Consider the following 19968-nt stretch of genomic DNA (forward strand, 5'->3'; position numbering starts at 1 on the left):
ACTCTTTCTACCCAGAGGCGGAGCTACATTATAGCTCGTAGGGGCCATGCCCCAGCTTGGACAAAAAACAAGAAGAATTTTTTTAATTGATGTAAACATCCATTATTTGTGCCTGCCCCCTTCCCCCCTCTTCACGATTCTGCCTAGCTCCGCCACTGTTTCTACCTGTCAATGAAAAGTACGCAAGCTTTGCGTATTCGCGAAAGAAAATACAAGATTTTTAGTTGAAAACAACACACAAGATTTGATTTCAAAAAATGTTGCATGCAAGAAGCCATTCTAGCAATTGGTGTTACCCATATTTATTTCTTTATTTCGTATATTTTAAAAAAAATCATGTGTAAACCTCTGTGTGTGTGGAGGGGGGGGGGGAGGGTCATGTGTGTTACACAGATATTTTTTGGAATCCGTGTTTCTTGTTTAGTAAAAAATCCGTGTTTATTAACAATGAAAAACTTGGACCCGTGTTGAATCCCGTTCTCACTGCTTCCGGGGCCCACCTAGCAGACCTTCTATTCCAACTTCCTTTTGTTTTTCTTCAAGCCACGCAGCCAGCACACAACACAACACAGCACACACACACACAGGAAGTCTCACTTGCTCCGTACAGTGCCCACACTCCTCCCCACCCAAACCCTCGCCTCCGCCGCCGCCGCCGCCCGCCGGCGCCGATGGGCGAGCTCGCAGAGGACCTCTTCCTCCGCCTTGCGCCGGAGCTGGTCGACGCGGTCCTCCTCCGCCTTCCGCCGGGAGAGCCCGCCTGCCTCGTCCGCGCCTCCGTCGTCTGCAAGCCCTGGTTCCGCATCCTCGCCGATCCGGGATTCCGCCGCCGCTACCTCGAGTTCCACCGGACGCCCTCCGTCCTGGGGCTCTTCGAAGACGACGGAGCCTACGTCAGCACCTCCGCCCTCCCCTCCGTCCACCCTGGCCGTGGCCGCTTGGCCGACAGGCCCCTGGACTGCCGCCACGGCCGCGCGCTCCTCGCCCCCTACAGCCGCTCCTTCAGGGAAGGGAATGCCGTCATCCTGACCGTCCTGGACCCTCTCACTGGCCGCCTGCGCCGCGTGCTCTCTCCGGTCGACGAGCATGTGCTCTGGTTCAGTGCGGCGGTGCTCTGCGCCGCGCAAGGCTGCGACCACTACGGTTGCCAAGGAGGGCATTTCCGTCTCGCCGTCGTGACCACCAGTGATGCAGGAGTCACGTCGGGCTGGCTGTACTCGTCGGAGACTCGCGTGTGGAGCGAGCTCACCACTGTTGGTCACCCCAAAGTCGCCTACTATGCCAACCAAGGTGCTCCAAGCGTCCTTGTCCGGGACGCGCTCTACTTCAACATCGATGGCATCATCGAGCTTCACCTCGGTAAACTCTGCTTGTCAAAGTTCGAGAAGCCGATCGCTGGCAAGGGGCGTCTCATGACGGCCCAAGGCGGTGGGCTCGGATTCATTGCTATGGTGGATGTCACAAATCTAACCCTGTGGTCAGGGGAGGCTGGACCAAAGGGAGCCATGGTATGGACAAAGCTCAGGGTAATCGATCTTAAGAAGCTGCTCCCTGCCGGGGCTCTCATGACCCAAACAGTTGATTATGGGATTAATGGCGTCGCGGAGGGCACCCAAGTCATTTTTGTGAGCACATTTATTGGTTCCTACATGGTCGATCTCAAGTCTCGACAAGTCAGGATGGTGTCTGGTCGTGGCAGAAACATCACTCCCTACACGAGCTTCTACATCCCAGGTACTATTACTTATGTGCATATATATATGCATATATATAACCCTGTATGGTCGCATGCATCGCTCTGATGCAGAGGCCGGAGTATAACCTCCTTTTCAAAAAGAAAAAAAATATATAACCCTGTACAATCCCTTGATACGGTCTGTTAGTGGCACTAAGCAATATAAAATGAAAATACGTTTCTTAGCAAGTAGCCTTACACATGACGGCACACGTTGTGCTCAAGAAAGATGATTATATGAACATCTGGACTTAGTGGTGCGTTTGGGTTAGTGCCCACTTGTATGTCTTTGTTATTGTAGAGTTAACAAAATGTACATTAAGGTCGGACTGACTCATCAATCAGTTGATTTTATATTATTCTGATTTCTTGCATTTCTCCAGCAATTAAAGCAGCTTCCCCTAGCCAGGGGCAGAGAGCTGGTGCTTCAAGTGTTCGCCGGGCTGGAGCAAGAGGGAGGCGGTAGTACTGTTGTTAGATGTGGCACAAGTGTGGCTCTGGATCTGCAGTGAGATCATCACTTGGTGTTAGTTTAGTAGGGCTATGGAACTTTGTTTAGAAGTGTTGCGCCCCCGCTTGCATTTTGTAATGACCTTTCCAGTCTTGTGATCGTGAGAAGTATGGCGACACCAGCAGGGCGTGAAGATCCTCTAACGGAAACCGACTGACCTACTATGGGAAATGACCTGAATATCATGTCTGAATTCGAAATGTGGGCACTGGTACTTTTAAGCATGTGTACTTCTCATGCCTCTGTCTCTCTGTTTTTCATCTGAGATCTAAGCTGTTACTCGTGGCCTATACTGCATTCATTGGCATTTCTCCACATGTAGCAATTTTCCCCACAAGCAGACCATCTGCTCTGGGGACTGGTAGTAGCCATCGGCATGGAAGCAACTAGACTGATAGAAACTGCCTGTTAGATTTCTGGAGAAATGCTTCAGATCAAACTTATGTTTACATGTGCTTTGCAATGTGCGTGTGAGTGACTGTAAAACATAAAGGGGAGCGAAAATAGCTGACTTCCTAAAACACCGCTCTTTACATGTGTTGGTTCCTACATGTCTTCTTTGAAGGAATTCGTGAAATGACTCTGAAGTCTGAACCACCTAAGGGCTTGTTCGGTTAATCCTCTCCCCAAGAGGATTGGAGGGGATTGGCAAGGATTGGTTTGTATTTTGACTTACAAGAGGTTTAAATCCCCCTCAAACCCCTTCAATCCACTCGGATTCGCACGCAACCGAACAAGGCCTAGAGGATAAATAAAGCCGCAAAACTTGTTGACGCACTCTTGAATGTTGTACCAACAATGGCTGAGCGACTTCCAATTGCGTTGACGGATCACTTCCTTGCGGTAGGGATCATAATGCTTTTCCTCGTGAAACCAAATATGCACGCTTTGTCAAAGCGCCGTGCACCTTTGCTTCGTGCCCTGAAACGGGTCGATACTAGTGGCCAACCACTCCTAGAAATCCCGAAGTGCAAGGTGTTATTGTAGCACTCTTCAACGTGGATGTGGACGTATATGAGTGCCGAACCAAAAGGGAGCTAAAGGTAGGTGTCTTAATCTCTTACGTTCCGTATGCCACTTACGCAACTATCCCGGTACTTAACACTACTTTACCTAGACTCTCTACAACTAATATAGGATGCAAGGGTATAACTGAAGTACTTAGAAACTAAAAGTGGTGCTGTTATGTATTTTAGTTACAAAAATAAAAACTGAGAAAGTGTTTGTGGTTGTGGTTGTGAAGGTAGTAGTGGTGGAATTGTCCCTAGGGAATTGGTAACATCATTAAACCATCGACGCACATGATTGTTACGTTTATCATGCGGGAGAGGCGTGTTCTTACATACAGCTAAAACATGGTCTCACATGTACCTATAATTCTCATCTTAGCAAGTGATACAAATACTGAGATTCATTAAGATGAAAACCAAACTATAGCCATAACTTCCTCTAGGGTTCCTCCCGAATCCCCTATGACATGATTCCTAAATTCAGGGAACGATCATTTACGTCACTCTGTGAAAGGATCGATATAGTTGACTAGAGGGGGGGGGGGGGGGTGAATAGGCAACTAATAATTTTTACCTTTTCTTTACCAATTTAAACTTTGCATCAAAGTAGGTTGTCTAGAAATGCAACTAGGTGAGCAACCTATATGATGCAACAACAACAAGCACACAAGCAAGCAAGAGATGCAACACAATATAAGCTTGCACAAGTAAAGGTACGAGATAACCAAGAGTGGAGCCGGTGAAGACGAGGATGTATTACCGAAGTTCCTTCCCTTTGAAGGGAAGTACGTCTCCGTTGGAGCGGTGTGGAGGCACAATGCTCCCCAAGAGCCACTAGGGCCACCGTATTCTCCTCACGCCCTCACACAATGCGAGATGCCGTGATTCTACTATTGGTGCCCTTGGAGGCGGCGAACGGACATTTACAAACAAGGTTGGGGCAATCTCCACAACTTAATTGGAGGCTCCCAACGACACCACAAAGCTTCACCACCATGGAATATGGCTCCGCGGTGACCTCAACAGTCTAGGGTGCTCAAACACTTGGTAACAAGATCCGCAAGGAATTAGTGGGGGGAATCAAATTTCTCTTGGTGGAAGTGTAGATCGGGGCCTTCTCAACCAATCCCTAGAGAATCAACAAGTTTGATTGGCTAGGGAGAGAGATCGGGCGAAATTGGAGCTTAGAGCAACAATGGAGCTTAGGGATGGAAGAGGTAGTCAACTCGGAGAAGAAGACTCCCCTTATATAGTGATAGGACAAATCCAACCGTTATCCGCTTACCCAGCTTGCGACGAGCGGTACTACCACACCAGACAAGCCGTACTACCGCAAGGGCCTGCGGTACTACCGCTAGCTCTACGGTACTACCGCTGGAGCGGCAGGAGCTAGACCAGCCCTGTTGCGTTGAAGCAGAGAGCGGTAGAACCGCCAGAGCGCTACTACTGCTTGCCCTTGCGGTACTACCGCAAGGCAGGGTTTGTCTAGGCTAGGAAGGCACGGACATGTAAAAATACATCCGTGGCTACTTCCGCTGAGTTTCAATCTGTGCAAAAATCCGACGCGGTACTACCGCAAACCTGGAGCGGTACTACCGCGTAGGGCGCGGATGTAAAAAATTACATCCGCCCCTACTTCCGCTCGTGCTGTTGTGCCTGGCCCGAGGCCACGGTACTACCACGCCCTGGGAGCAGTACTACCGCAAGGGACTGCGGTACTACCGCGACCGCAGCCGGTACTACCGTGAGCCTATGCGGTACTACCGCTCCCATGAGCAATACTACCGCATGCCCCAGCACAACCAACACTAGGAGTCCTTCATTTTGCAGAGACACGAACAAATGGAGGATGCTCCAAAGAGCCAAAGGAAAGGTGGTGCAAAAGGAACAAACGTGTACGTGATGATTCCACCCAAACCTTTCCAAAGCGGACCCCTCTTAATAGTACGGCTTTCCTACGACTCAAATCCACCGAAAAGAAACATAGGGAAAACTCCGTCTTCACTAGACTCCGAGGGGTAACGAATCATCTTGTGCCTAAACATGAGATATCTGAAATGCTCAATGCACACGATAAGTCCGCAAATGCATTATCATCAATCACCAAAACCACTAAGGGATAAATATGCCCTTACAATCTCCCCCTTTTTGGTGGATTGATGACAATACGGGATTTGCACATGGGGAAATAAAATGAAACATAGGCAAACCCAACATCTATAAAATATAGACGGGCTCCCCCTAGATGTGTGCTCTCTAGAGAAATGCTTTGGACTGCACGGCACACATACTAGGATCAACACTCCCCCTATATTTTATAGACAAGGCATATCTTGCAACAAAATAACTAACACTAAGCAGGGAGGCAAGATAATAAATATGAGCATAAAGTAACGGGCACAAGATAGCATAGGCTCATGGGTTACTAAGCAAGAAAGACAATAAAATACGCTAGAGTGCATATGTCTTACACCATATGAAAGAGAACCTGGTCTCACGAGCACAAACCAAACCAAAGCAAACGAGGTTCAACAGAACGAAAGCAAAGCGACAAAGCGAAACAACATGACACAAGTCTCGCAAATCCTACACTCTCCCCCCTTTGGCATCGAGACACCAAAAAGGCAGAGAGGACACCTACGAAACAGGTGGTAGCTCAAGCTGAAGCGATCACTCGTCACGCTCCTCGTTGGTCTTGGCAGCGGGAATGGTCTCCTCCTTAGATTCAGTCCACTGGTAGCCCTACTTCACCATCCATTCAGCCTCTGGGGTGATGTGCTTCTCAGACCCGCGTGATACCTGCTCGCCGAACGTCCTCAAGATCCTCGTGTCGCGCCGGTGACTCTCCTTCTGAGCAACATGAGACCTGTACTGTCCCTTGGCCTGCATGCAGAACAAAGCCTTCATCTTGTTCTTCAGCCTCTTAGCCCAAGAGGGCTCAGAAGATGACGGCGAGTATCCATCAGAGTTGTCCTCATCTGCTTCCTCCTCCTCAATCTCATCCTCATCCACGTCCATCTTAGCAGCCTCTGCCTCAGCATGGGTAGTGGTGTTAGCCCACTGACTCTTGATGCGGAGCTTGATGGGCTCATGACGAATCCAGCCGGGGGAAACAAACTCATCATTAGGATAGAGCTGCTCCCAAGTCCTCGAGATCAAGTGAAACAGGTAAGGTCCATAGATGGGCACCTTACGGTTGAACACCGCAAACTGCAGCTCACACCACATGATATGTGAGACATCAAGTGGTTGCGTCTGAGCGAGACGTGCCTCCTCACAGATGAGCATCATATCCACGAGATAAGCATGCACCTTATCCTTGTCACCAATGCGCGGAAAGAGGAAGTTGCGGAAGATCCAGTGCATGATGCCAAGGAATGAGTTCAGCACCCACGCCTTCTTGCCCACTGGGAAGCTTCTTTTCAACAAAGTAGGGCTGAAGCTTGTTTTTGTTGCCGGACTCGGGGTTGGCATGAGGGCGAACACCAACGGGCTTGTTGATCCCCTCATCACGAACCTGTAGCAGATCCATGAACTCCTTCCACTTAGTAGTCATCCTCTGTCCATTGGTCATCCATGTCATGGTCCATTACTCATCAGTATGGAAGTGGACCGAAGCAAAGAACTAAGCCACAATCTCAGGGTCAAAGTCCAGGTGGAAAGTGATCAAGTCCTCAATGCCAAATTGCTCCACCAGGTCCAAAGCCTCACCAAAATATGCCCGGTGTTTATCCTTCCTCATATGATCCATGTCAATACAGTGCATGTCCACATAGATGTTCTGCTTGGCCTTGATCACATCCAGAAAGATAAGATTCTGCTGCTTGGTCCAGAACAAATCATTCCCTCTGAAATTCTCACGGGGCCTCACATAGGGGTTGAGCTTCCTGCGAGTGACAAACTCAGCCAGTGGGATCTCATCCATGCCCATTGATGGCTCCCTAGTCTTGGTGGCGGTGGTCTTGGTTCTGTGTTGGGGGGCATTGGAGCCCTCTGGAGCCTCCTCTTGGTTGCGCAGGCGCTTAGAGGCTGTGTCACGGCTGGGATTCAAACGATGAACATTGGAACCAGAGCCACCACCTATGACACACAACACAAGAACACACAAGAGAAACGAGAAGGATCAATGCAAAGACCACAACAAAAACAAACGAAACACGTAGACATAAGATGGGTAGTTGCCACAAGGAAGGTTCGAAGTCAACGGTAGTACCGCACCACTAAGCGGAACTAAAATTTTACTGCTGCTCTAGCCGTGGTAGTACCGCACCGGGATGGCACGGTAGTACCGCGCCTAGAGCGGAAGTAAAATTTTACTTCCACGCAGCGCGCGGTAGTACTGCTCCAGAGGAGCGGTAGTACCGTACGAGGCGGAAGCGGCCTGAGCGGTAGTACCATACAGGAGGTGCAGTAGTACCGCTCGGGGACAGATCCGAGATGAATAGATCTAGGCACATCCGCAACATTGGAGCGGTACTACGATGATCGAAAATACCGTGTGGCAACATACCAAATAGCATCTCTACTGCACTACAACTCTCCTACATCCTACTCCTGCAAAGATTTGGCCTAAAATCTCAAGAACAACATGCATCTCCGCAAAACCTAGAGGCAAAACAACGAAGCAAAGAGAGAGGGATTTGGGGAGAAACCTTGTTCCATGGCAAGAGGACGGGGTGGGGATCGATCCCACCGGTCGGAATGCAAGGAGAGCGGCCGGAGAAGGAGGTCCGGCGAGGTCCTGCGGCGCCGTTCTTGGGCAGGAGAGAGAGAGAGAGACGAAGTGGGGAAACGAAGTTGAATGGGTATGGGGGAGTTGGAACTCCCCCTGCCCGCTCTTGACCCCGCTCGCGACGGCGCGGTAGTACCGCACGCAGAGCAGTAGTACTGCTCTTCCAGCGGTAGTAAAAAATTACTAGCGTGCTCATCTCTTGCGGTAGTACTGTAGCTCGCCACGGTAGTACCGTGGACCCAAGAAAAGTGCACGTTTTGACAAAGAGGAAAAACACGACCTTTGCACAGCAGCCTTCAAGCGACCAGACACGCAAACGCACACACACACGAGGCAACTCAACCACAAACACGGCTCAACAAGAAGGAAAAAGGCAACAAGGAACAAACACTAACCAAGACCTCTCTAGAGGAGAGGGCGGTGGCCGAAGCCACCTATGTTTGAGTCAATTGGTATGGCACCGCGAAGAATTATCCTTGGGCCCATGACCAAAACTCGTCTTTGGAGCATAAGTACCATAAAAAAAGCTAATGTGAAAGAGTTGATCAATTTATGCATATTGGGGGGAGGGAGAGTTCATTGAGAGAACAACACCCCCCTATGTCCATGCCTACACCTAAACAAGATATCAAGATGAGTATGGTGTGGTGTGCAAGGGTTCAAGCCACATTGCTCGAATCAATGATATTTAGCTCATGCCTTAACTCGCGAAATCTTGCTTCATCCAAGGGCTTCGTGAAGATATCTGCAAGGTTATCATGAGTGTTGACATAGTTGAGCTCGATCTCCCCTCGCCTAATATGATCCCGGATGAAGTGATACTAAATCTCAATATGCTTCGTCTTGAAGTGTTGCACCGGGTTGAGAGAAATCTTGATGGCACTTTCATTGTCACAACAAAGAGGCACTTTGTCACAGATGACACCATAATCCTTTAAAGTTTGCCTCATCCATAGAAGTTGTGCACAACAACTACCGGCGGCCACATACTCCGCTTCGGTGGACGAGAGAGACACACAACTTTGCTTCTTAGAAGACCAACTCACTAAAGAGCAACCAAGGAATTGGCACCCTCCGGAAGTTGACTTCCTATCCACTTTGTCTCCCGCACAATCGGAGTCCGAATAGCCCACAAGGTTGAAGTTTGCTCCTCTTGGGTACCATAAGCCAAAGTTTGGGGCATGAGCCAAATATCGAAAGATTCGCTTGACTGCCGCAAAGTGGCTTTCCTTAGGTGCAGCTTGAAACCGTGCACAAATTCCCACACTCAACATGATATCCGGTCTAGATGCACAAAGGTAAAGCAAGGAGCCAATCATGGAGAGATATACCTTTTGATCCACCGCTTTACCATTGGGATCTACGTCAAGTTGGCATTTGACGGGCATTGGAGTGGAAGCCGGCTTGACATTACTTAGCTTGAATCTCTTGAGCATGTCTTGAGTGTATTTGGCTTGGTTGATGAAGGTTCCTTCTCTTCTTTGCTTGACTTTGAACCTAAGAAAGAACTTTAACTCTCCCATCATGGACATCTTTAACTCTGAGGTCATGAGAGCGGCAAATTCCTCATTGAAAGCTTTGTTAGGAGAACCAAAGATAATATCATCAACATATAGTTGGCACACAAACAACTCCCCTTTGACCTTCTTAGTAAAAAGAGTGGGGTTGATTTTCCCAATCTCAAACCCACAATCTTGCAACAACTCGGTAAGGTGGTCATACCACACACGTGGGGCTTGTTTAAGGACGTAGAGTGCCTTATCGAGTTGGTACACATGATCGGGGAAATAGGGATCCTCGAACCCGAGGGGTTGCTTGACATACACCAACTCATTAATAGGACCATTAAGAAAATCACTCTTCACATCCATTTGTTGCAACTTGAAGTTATGATGAGAAGCATAAGCAATCAACAAACGAATAAATTCAAGGCGAGCAGTGGGAGCAAAGGTTTCACCGTAGTCGATACCCTCGACTTGGGAGTAGCCTTGTGCTACCAACCGAGCCTTGTTGCGAACGATAATCCCATGAGCATCTTGCTTGTTCTTGAATATCCACTTGGTTCCAATGACATTATGATTCCCCGTTGGACTTGGCACTAATCTCCACACCTTGTTGTGGTCGAAGTTGTTGATTTCTTCATGCATGGCATTAAGCCAATCCAGATCCTCGAGCGCCTCATAGACCTTTTGGGGTTCAACACAAGAAACAAACGCGTGATGTTCACAATAGTTTGCTAATTGTCTACGAGTGCTTACCCCCTTTCGTATGCTTCCAAGCACATTCGTCATGAGATGACCCTTGGTAGTGAGCTTGGAAGCAATCTTGGCGGCGCGACACTCCAATTCCTCCTCAGGAGTGAGTTGAGGAGCAGTAACTTGATCATCTTGAGCGTCGTCTTGAGTTTGTTCTTGATCTTGATCTTGCTCTTGATCTTGAACTTTGCTCGGAGGTGAGAACTTGACCTTGGGCATCACTTGGTGGTTCAACACCATCTTGAGGTTGATGTTGCCCTTGATCTTGTTCATGAGGTTGAGGGCCTTCACTTTGTTCTTCGGAAGCGTGTGGGTCTTGGGTTGGTGATGGTTCCACTTGAGTGGAACATTGTCCTTCTCCTTCGGCCACAAGGGGTTCCTCAATGGGTAGGATAAAACCAACACCCATTCTTCTTATGGCTTGGGGAGGAATTTCATCACCTACATCACAAGTACCACTTTGCTCCACTTGGGAGCCGTTATTCTCATCAAACTCCACGTTACACGTTTCCTCAATAAGTCACATGGACTTATTGAGGACACGGTAAGCATGAGAGTTTGTAGCATAACCAATAAATATGCCCTCATGAGCTCTAGCCTCAAATTTAGACAAATGGACACCTTTCTTGAGAATGAAACACTTACACCTGAACACCCGAAAGTACTTGAGGTTGGGCTTGTTGCCGGTGAGTATCTCATATGGAGTTTTGTTCAAGCCTTTGCGGAGATAGAGCCGATTGGATGCATGACATGCGGTGTTGATGGATTCGGTCCAAAAGTTGTACGGAGACTTGAACTCCGCCATCATGGTCCTTGCCACATCCATCAACGTCCGGTTCTTCCTCTCCGCTACACCATTTTGTTGAGGGGTGTACGTAAGGTGCGGAATATCGATGCTTGATCCCTTCATCACTAAGAAACTCATCCAAGGTTTAGTTCTTGAACTCGGCGCCGTTGTCACTTCTTATCGTCAAGATCTTTGCATTGTGTTGGCGTTGAGCTTCATTTGCAAAGTCAATGATGGTTTGTTGGGTCTCACTCTTCCTCTTGAAGAAGTACACCCAAGTGTATCTTGAATAATCATCCACAATCACTAAGTAATATTTTCTACCCCCAAGACTATCAAAGGATGGAGGCCCAAAGAGATCCAAGTGAAGGAGCTCCAAAGGCCTCTTTGAGTAAATGATAGTCGTGGGAGGGTGAGCCTTCTCATGTAACTTTCATTCAGCACAAGCACTGCTAGCACGATCTTTGGCAAAACTAACATTTGTTAGTCCACGGACATGGCACTGGTGCGCGTCGGTCGTAAACAAACGGTTTTTACCCCTTTCCGCAATGGCATTAGGAACCGTCGCCAAGTGAGTGTGGGCGATAGGGGGTCCTTCCCACACGACCTAGAAACCGTCGGGGATATGCCCTCCTGGCAGACACGTTCGGGAAAATGAGGTCGTGTGCGACCGGCGAGCACTCAAATATGGAAATACGTAGAGTAGAGCTAAAAAATTACAATTATATGGCGAAATTATTTCCGGTTGCAAGTACATCCCACACAGTCAGTCCCTGCTAAACATTTCCGTTCGTATGCACATCCCACACAGTCGCTCCAAGGAAACGTTTTCGTTCACAGGTACATCACACACAATTTTTCCCGTTAAATCGTTTGCGTTATTGAATGTAGCACATATGGTCCGTAGAAGAAACTTTGTGGCAAAGGCTGTCCATGACACACAGTTTTTATGTGGTAAAAGTTTGCGCAAGGTGGCCTAACGCAAACAGTTTTCAAGAGAAAGTCGTGTGTGATTGTTCATTGATCCAACACGGTTTATTCCTAGAAACTGTGTGCGTTGCCTGAGGTCATCGCCCACGGTATTTTTTCAACAACCGTTTGCAATATCAAAACCCAATTAGCAGGCTAATTTCCCTATTATTAATAATCCATTTATTAATCTAATTGACATTCATATTAAGCACACAATATATTTCATTTCCATATTAAGGAAGCAGAATTTCATAATTGAAATACATCAGAGTACAACATGATATAGCTTCAGCACTCAGCTACCCCATTACACAACTGCACTAGCAGCAAGTTCCACATGCAACATGTAGAACCTTTCGAAATTAACATCATAGATGGTATATAGACAGATGCATCTCATCTGGAAAACTGCCGAAGCGGAAGGTGAATATTGAGCCTTCATTCATGTTGAAGGTCTTTGCAACTTTAGGCCAGTGCCTGTGGATGATTGACCGTCCGTCCTTCGACCTCTTCAGGAACACTTAAATATTGAACCGTTGGTGTTGTATGAAAACATTCCTCGCCTCCTGACCATAGACGTGGTTTGAGAGGTAACCATCAGTGAACTGCTTTGGAAAGGCCTGAAAACAAGGATGTAGTCAGCATAAATATCTTCTCTATATTGGAAATGGGGCAAAGGAATAAAAAAAGGCAAGATATAATAGTTAGTAGCATCTTGTAGTGAACTGATGTCTTCTTCATTGTGCAGACAAAGATCTTGTTGTTTTTTGTCGCTAATTTCTTTATGCTAACAATCGTTCTGAGTTTCTTGATTTGATTGATATTCATGGACAACTCATTTTCCCATATGCAAAAAGGGTCGAACAGTGGGTCAAAACCTCTGACAGCAGGACCTACATGTGCAAGACCAAATTGTTAAAAACCAAAATATTAGAATCGTTCCTGCAATTGCACAATAATGTGCTATTAGACAACGGACCATGCACGTGCTAACCTCGATTGTAAACCTCGGTGCTTCCCATTGTTTCCCTGCAACACATATAAGGTAGTTAGTCATCAGGTTTAGTAAGGGTTCGCATGCTATCAGTAAAATATGTTGATGAAAAATAAGCACATTGCAGATTCATCAGATTAACTGAAGCCACACGGAAAACCCATTTACCGAAACCAAGCATGATTAAGAACTAGTAAATATAGCACCTGTATATCTTTCTCATGTATTAAGTGCAGTCAAATTCGATTTATTTCTCACATGCACAACAATACAAAATTCTACCCACGACAATTGGACATCACATTGCAAAATTGAACCAAGCGGTTAACTAAACACCACAACAAATGAACCAAACATTAACTGAGCACCACATTGCATAATATAACATTGAAACAAGCAGTTAACTAAACATCACAACAAATGAGCCAAACATTAACTGAGCACCACATTGCACAATATAACATACTCCTAATAGAAGATCAGAGAGTTAACCAAACAGTTAACTACAGCCAATTGTAGCAATTGTATTTGTTTCTCATGTATTTACTACAGCCAAATTCAATTTATTCCTCACATGGTATACAATAACAGAATGCACCCACAATTTTGTAAAGATAAATTCGATTTATTTCTCACATGGAAGACAATACAAAATTGTAGCCTGAAGAATTGAACATCACATTTGCAGAATTGAACCAAGCAGTTAACTGAAGACGACAACTAATTAACAAAACAATTAATAAGTGAGCACCACACTGCATGACATATAGAACATATACACTAGAGCAACAGATTGCATGGTGAAATTAGATAGCACAATTCACTAGATTTTGTGAAGGAAAGGCAGGAGCAACACACGCAACGGGTAAACCGAGCATGCTTAACCGGCGTAGCTAGCAATTGGCAAGGTGCTCCTCCAAGATCTGGGGGTCGGCACGAATGGTAGCCATCGCGACCTCATCCGCACGTGCGGCCGTGATTTGCTTCTCCGCTGCGAAATGCTCCTTGAGGTCCTGGCTATACTGCGTGCACCATGGCTTAGGCCGGCGCTTATTTGGTGGAGGGGTCGGTGATTTGGGTGGAAGGTGTCGCGCTCACGCCGGCGGTCGGGGCATGTGGAATGTGGAAGGAGGAGGAGGATGGGGGTCGGGTGTGGATTACCTGCCTGGATAGAGGAGGTCGAGCAGCGTGAAGGAGGGTCGCCGGCGAGGAGGCGGCGACGCTGCAAGCAAGGAGTGAAGGTTTCAACTTGGAAAGGAAGGCGGAAAGAGGGAAAATGTGGCTTTTGGTAAGGGGGAGGGGTGGGGAGGTAGATATTTCCGCGGAAGCTAAAAATTTGGAATCGCCTCAGCCAAAAAACTGGCGCGCCAAGTGTCATCAGACACGGTCCCTTATTCAGAACTGTGTACGATATGTGGACATCACAAACGATTCAGATAGCTTAACCCGTGTGTGATGAGTTTGAACGTCAAAAGTTTTGGTTTGAATTTCCATGGTTACAGTGGTCATCCACGTCATTGCATAATTTGGGTACACAAAGGAGACTACAGCACACCCACACTTCTTAATCGAGCAAGTTCAGCAATTAAACAAAGCTAGACGACCTAAACATTACTGTAACAAATTAAAGACCGGCGCTCTTAATTAAACAAAACATAGAGTGCTACTACGGCTGGTGCTCGTTGATCTCCGCTGCCGCCTCCATGTCCAGCTCGCGCCCGACGGTCTCCTGGGGAAGGGGCTCCATGGCATCCATCGCACCATACTCGGCAAGCATCTCGCCATCCGCGTCCGCCATCTATTTGGAAAAGGCCGCCACGAGCTGGGCGTGGGCGGACGCAATCTGGGCTTGGACGGGCTCCGTCGTTGCAAGGTATGCGGCGGAGGAACGGACGGCTGCTCGAATGCTCTCGGCGATTGCCAGCTCTTCGGCCGTGGGTTGCCGACCGTTGTCGGAGAAGCTTCGTTCGATTTGTGTGGTGACCGCCAGGAGCTGGGCGTGGGCGGCCTCGACATGGTCCTGGGAGGCCTCCATCAGGGCTGAGGCCGCTGCTGCGAAACAGACAGCTGTTGTGCCGCTCTCGCCAGTTGCTACCCCCAAGGCAGATGTTGCTGCTGCCACCTGAGAAGCAACAGCGGCCATTTGGGCTGCCTTTGCCGCCCGGTCGCAAATTGCGGCCGCGCTCATGCACCTTGTTAGAACTCACATGGCGGCTGCGGCCGCGCTCTCGTCGGAGTGGGCCACCGAAGTTGCCCTCACGACGCGGCTCCACGTGCCCATCTTTCACCAGCGATGATTGAACAGTGAAATGATATTTGGGGAGCGAGCTAGTGTTCTTGAGACGCCGACTGTGGACTGTAGCCGACGCACGTTCTTGCGTAAGCCATAGGCGTACTATACACCGGCGGTGCTCCAAGATATTTTGTACTACATCTCACACGGTTGCTGATAATAAACTGTGTGAGATCTACTTGATTTGAATTACATAATGGGGTCACAGCGGCAATGGACGGTGTTTGAATTGCTAGACCTTTTATCTAGAGTGAACATGCAACTATATGTGTGTCGTAAAAGAATTGGAACTATCCAGGGTTCGTTTGAACATTTTATACATTAAATTGGTTTTCTAGCCATTTCAGGTGAACAATGCAAATTTGAACTACATGCACATGCTCCAGTGCATATAAATTGGTTGAAAAATCAAATCTGTGTCCTTGGGTGCATGCTTAGGTCCCATGCAAGAAATGGGAATGAATTTCAAACACCAGGGCACCGTTGATTGCTGGCAAAACATTGAGATGCCTGGTTTTTAAATTCTAGTAAATCCAAAACTCGTCTGAAATTCATGAAACTTGGCATGCTATCATGGAGCGGCATCAACATGCCGTGGTACAAATTTTGTCCCATTTGGGGCGGGTTTGGGTATATGCTTCTCACAAACCGGAGCTTCTCACAACAAGCATGATGGTTTTCGGTGGGGAACGTCCCACCTTTGGGGACGAAATGATATCCATTGCCTCTTATTGCTTTCAAATTTTTTTCTCATGTCAACATAAAACAAAAGGAGTGCTGTGTGATTTTTTGTGATTTTTCGGGGTTCGTTTGGACATTTTTATGCATCAACTGAGTTTTCAATACATTTTATGTGCACAATTCAATTTGAAGTACATACACATGCTCCAGTGCATATAAATTGGTTGAAAAATCAAATCTGTGTCCTTGGGTGCATCCTTAGGTCCCATGCAAGAAATGGGAATGAATTTCAAACACCGGGGCACCGTTGATTGCCGGCAAAACATTGCGATGCCTGGTTTTTAAATTCTAGTAAATCCAAAACTCGTCTGAAATTCATGAAACTTGGCATGCTATCATGGAGCGGCATCAACATGCTGTGGTACAAATTTTGTCCCATTTGGGGCAGGTTTGGGTATATGCTTCTCACAAACCGGAGCTTCTCACAACAAGCATGATGGTTTTCGGTAGGGAACGTCCCACCTTTGTGGACGCAACAATATCCATTGCCTCTTATTGCTTTCAAATTTTTTTCTCGTGTCAACATAGAACAACATGAGTGTTGTGTGATTTGTTGTGATTTTTTGGGGTTCGTTTGGACATTTTTATGCATTAACTGAGTTTTCAATGCATTTTATGTGCATAATTGAAATTTGAACTACATGCACATGCTCTAGTGCATATAAATTGGTTGAAAAATCAAATCTGTGTCCTTGGGTGCATGCTTAGGTCCCATGCAAGAAATGGGAATGAATTTCAAACACCGGGGCACCGTTGATTGCCGGCAAAACATTGAGATGCCTGGTTTTTCAATTCTAGTAAATCTAAAACTCGTCTGAAATTTATGAAACTTGGCATGCTATCATGGAGCGGCATCAACATGTCGTGGTACAAATTTTGTCCCATTTGGGGCAGGTTTGGGGTATATGCTTCTCACAAACCGGAGCTTCTCATAACAAGCTTGATGGTTTTCGGTAGGGAACGTCCCACCTTTGGGGACGAAACGATATCCATTGCCTCTTATTGCTTTCAATTTTTTCTCGTGTCAACATAGAACAACAGGAGTGTTGTGTGATTTTTTGAGATTTTTCGGGGTTCGTTTGGACATTTTTATGCATTAACTGAGTTTTCAATGCATTTTATGTGCATCATTCAAATTTGGACTACATGCACATGCTCCAGTGCATATAAATTGGTTGAACAATCAAATCTGTGTCCTTGGGTGCGTGCTTAGGTCCCATGCAAGAAATGGGAGTGAATTTCAAACACCGGGGCACCGTTGATTGCCGGCAAAACATTGAGATGCCTGGTTTTTAAATTCTAGAAAATCCAAAACTCATCTGAAATTCATGAAACTTGGCATGCTATCATGGAGCGGCATCAACATGCCGTGGTACAAAATTTGTCCCTTTTGGGGCAGGTTTGGGTATATACTTCTCACAAACTGGAGCTTCTCACAACAAGCATGATGGTTTTCGGTAGGGAACGTCCCACCTTTGTGGACGAAACGATATCCATTGCCTCTTATTGCTTTCAATTTTTTTTCTCGTGTCAACATAGAACAACAGGAGTGTTGTGCGAATTTTTGTGATTTTTGGGGGTTCGTTTGGACATTTTTATGCATTAACTGAGTTTTCAATGCATTTATGTGCATAATTCAAATTTGAACTACATGCACATGCTCCAGTGCATATAAATTGGTTGAAAAATCAAATATGTGTCCTTGGGTGCATGCTTAGGTCCCATGCAAGAAATGGGAATGAATTTCAAACACCAGGGCACCGTTGATTGCCGGCAAAACATTGAGATGCCTGGTTTTTAAATTCTAGTAAATCCAAAATTCTGTTAACCATTCACGTGACGCCATGTGTCTTGGTTTTAATGGCTGTAGGAGGTGCCGTGCGGACAACTGCTTGACCTTGACTGAACGGGAGGCGTGCGAGCGCCATCCGGTGTGCAGGCTGACCGAGAGGCGTGCAAGCTATCCTTGTGTGCGCAGGCTCACCGAGAAGCGTGCGAGCTGTATGCTACGCAGGCTCACTGGGAAGCGAGCCCTTTGACTTCCATGGCCGCCCGCCTTACTCGCATCATCTCCATTAATGGCGGCCAAGCCGTGGTTTAATTCTCTTTTTAAATATAAAACACTCATCGCAAACGTTTTAGTTAGAACACCCATATGCAAACCGAGAGCTTCCCCAGGAAGCCAAGCGAAAATGTACCGAGCAGGATTTTTGCAGCTCTTGATCGCAAACGTTTTAGATAGAACACCCGTATGCGAAGTGAGAGCAGCGCAGGATTTGTGCATCCCTTCAACGCAAACGGTTGTTTTGGATGACCCTTGTGGTACCACGTGCAAACAATTTCGTAAGATTTTTCAATCCTTGTAACACTGCGATTTGTCAAAATATGAAGCTAAAAATCACTAGCAGTATCTAATTTTTGCAACTAAAATTCAGTAATTAAGCATCGATTTCATTCATAGATTAAGCAGTCATTCTTAATTTATACAAAAAGTTCAACTCGACAGCTGAACCGACCAAACTTTTCCCCAATTGTTACCAACCACGTACTGAAATAGCAAGTTCAACTATATATACTAGCTAATTTTAAGTACGTTGTACAGTTCCACCACATCTATAGTCAGATGAACTGAACAAAATAGCCCCTAAATACTACTACTACTACTGCAGAGTGGCTTTGCACTACTTCCGGCTGCCTCTCCTCTGCCGAGCGCACTCAGTAAGAGGCCGAGGAGGAGGAGCCTACCGATGAGCTGGGCAACCGCAATGCGGTGCCTGCCGCTAATGCAGCTTCAGCGACGCTCGCCTCGAACGCCCTCTACCGCTCCAGATGATCCCTCTCGAAGCGGTGGTTCTCCTCGTAGATCTCCTGATTCCTCGCCTCTGAGGCAGTGTGTGCCACTGCCACTGCGGCGGTAAGGCCCTTTGCATGCTCGACGAGGCGCTCGTCCTCCTCCCGCGGGAACTCGGTGTAGCGTGCAAGGTTGTCGTCGCACGTGCGGGCATCCACCTCCGCCTCCCGCCTTCGGGAGGCGCTGGCGGAGCAGGTGATGACCCTGGCGGTTGACGGTGGGCTGGCGGCCACGGCGGCCGACGACGGGGCGGTGGCCACGACCACCACCTCCCGCCTTCGGCCACGGGTGGCGGAGCGGGTGATGGCCACAGTGGCCGGCAGTGGGGTGGCGGCCACGACGGCCATCTCCCGCCTTCGGGCCGCGGCAGCGGAGCGAGCGATGGCCCTAGCTTTCGACGATGGTGTGGTGGCAACAGCGGCCGGCAACAGCTGCCGACGGGCACCGGCGGCAGAGCGTGTGGTGGGTGTTCCGTGCACACCCAACAGGGACGCCACGCGCACTACACTACGCCGGGGACTGCACCGCCGCCGTGGTGTAGCCTCCCAGCTAGAGCTGTCCTCTGATGACGGTGGAGTGGCTGAGCGACGACGACAGACCGGTGCCATTGGCGAATGTGGGAGAAGCAGACGAGATAAGCTACAGGGATGGAGGGGAAAATGCGACGCAGGATTCGCTGGCCGTGAGGGTTTTTATAGCAGGCCGGTAAGCATTGGGATTTTGGGGGATTTCACCAAGTCGGGCAGAAAGCTTGTGCGGGAACCTATGAGGTTGCGCAGGAACGGGCTCACCGACGATTCATTGGCGCCAGCGTTTGGCAAAAAGAACGCCCCCGCGCGCTGCGCAAGCTTGCGCTGTAAGCCGTCTGCGGCAGCGGGGTGACAAGACGTGCGAGAGGAGGATGAAAGGCCACGTACACATACGGTTAACAAAAAAATGTTTGCGATTTAATTACCTACTATAGCACCGTCCTAGTTTATAGGTATGGTTTAACTAATAAAATACGAATGCATGTCGCCAAAGATTATATAGTTGGATTTGTATTTGAACATAGTTTCCAATTATATAATTTTTAAAACATGCATTA

At 47.6% G+C, this 19968-nt stretch overlaps 1 protein-coding gene across 1 annotated transcript; it reads left to right on the forward strand.

Moving 5' to 3' along the window:
• Positions 1 to 557: 557 nt before the first annotated feature.
• Positions 558 to 2483, forward strand: LOC109763184 (uncharacterized). Its single transcript, XM_020322036.3, has 2 exons — positions 558 to 1734; positions 2119 to 2483. Exons 1-2 carry the CDS (start codon positions 672 to 674, stop codon positions 2199 to 2201), a joined length of 1146 nt encoding a protein of 381 aa, XP_020177625.1. The 5' UTR covers positions 558 to 671; the 3' UTR covers positions 2202 to 2483.
• Positions 2484 to 19968: the final 17485 nt, after the last annotated feature.

The sequence above is a fragment of the Aegilops tauschii genome, chromosome 5 (genome assembly GCF_002575655.3).
Source record: "Aegilops tauschii subsp. strangulata cultivar AL8/78 chromosome 5, Aet v6.0, whole genome shotgun sequence".
Taxonomy (NCBI): Eukaryota; Viridiplantae; Streptophyta; class Magnoliopsida; order Poales; family Poaceae; genus Aegilops; species Aegilops tauschii.